At 60.7% G+C, this 1,008-nt stretch overlaps 1 protein-coding gene across 1 annotated transcript; it reads right to left on the reverse strand.

Moving 5' to 3' along the window:
• Positions 1 to 745: 745 nt before the first annotated feature.
• Positions 746 to 947, reverse strand: MNEG_7411 (hypothetical protein; the record flags this gene model as incomplete). The annotated part of the gene is made up of 1 exon (XM_014044112.1): positions 746 to 947. A coding segment is annotated over one exon (202 nt), but the record flags the coding sequence as incomplete, so codon positions are not given.
• Between the last annotated feature and the right edge of the window lie 61 nt (positions 948 to 1,008).

Genomic DNA, 1,008 nt, shown 5'->3' on the forward strand with positions numbered 1-1,008 from the left:
AACCTTTAAAAATGCTGTTCTGTCGCGCATGGCCAACAGAGCATGAAGCGTCGCGCGATCTGAGGCGTCATGGGCGCCATGCGAAGCAGCCCGGGCGGGGAAAAATCCATTCGTTGCATCATGCTTATTGAATTTCCACATTTGTTGCTTTAATGCTGCCCAGCGAATTAGCCCTCGTTTCAAACGACGCTATTGGCAAGGCGCAGAGGGTCGCCGTGTGTGATGGCGTGCACCCCTGGGCAGAAGCGGCCTTGACAGATGGGACAGCAGCACACATGTGTCCAAAAATTGCTCCCAAGTTCGCCTGAACAGATTTACAACGTGTGCACAGCTCCATGCTCAACTGTTGCGATACAACGCGCCTCGACACGCGCACCTACTGTTTATCCAGCACAGGAGACACGAAAATGACAACGTAAATGAAGGCTTCAACGGCCCTCGCACAGGGGGTTGGCGAAACATGCATCGATGCAGTCGGGTAGTCAGGTTTGTATCGTGCTCTGGCGGCCTGCGCGCGGGCGCTCGAGCAATCAACTTCCTGGCACCAAGGTCTGAGGCCACAGGGGGCGGAAGTAGCAAGTGGCAAGACGCCTAGTGAATAGAACCAATAGTTTGGATGGACATAGTTGCGCGCATCCAGGGAAGAGGAGAGCCTCCTCGAGAACAGGGCAGTCAGCAGAAATGGAAAGCAGCGGCACCGTGCCGCGGGGTGTGCAGCGCTCGTGCAGCAACTCAGTATGCGCACCATCAGCAGCCGTTGCCGCGGGGAGCGCAGGGACATCCGCGAACCCATCAGGCGCGTCTACGTACTGCTCGCCGCGCATGCGCGCCGCGGCCCCGCCCGCACGAAAGCCGCGGCCCCAGAGCGCCGCGGACTGTCCAAGCGGCTCGGCCGCCGCGCCGCCCACCAAGGCAGTGTGGGTGCAAAATGCCTTACCGTCCGGCATCCAGTCCCTTACGCCCGCACCCGCGCCCCAATCCCCCGCCTCGCGACCCCCCCCCCTCCCC

Source organism: Monoraphidium neglectum (genome assembly GCF_000611645.1).
Source record: "Monoraphidium neglectum strain SAG 48.87 unplaced genomic scaffold scaffold01308, whole genome shotgun sequence".
Classification (NCBI taxonomy): Eukaryota; Viridiplantae; Chlorophyta; class Chlorophyceae; order Sphaeropleales; family Selenastraceae; genus Monoraphidium; species Monoraphidium neglectum.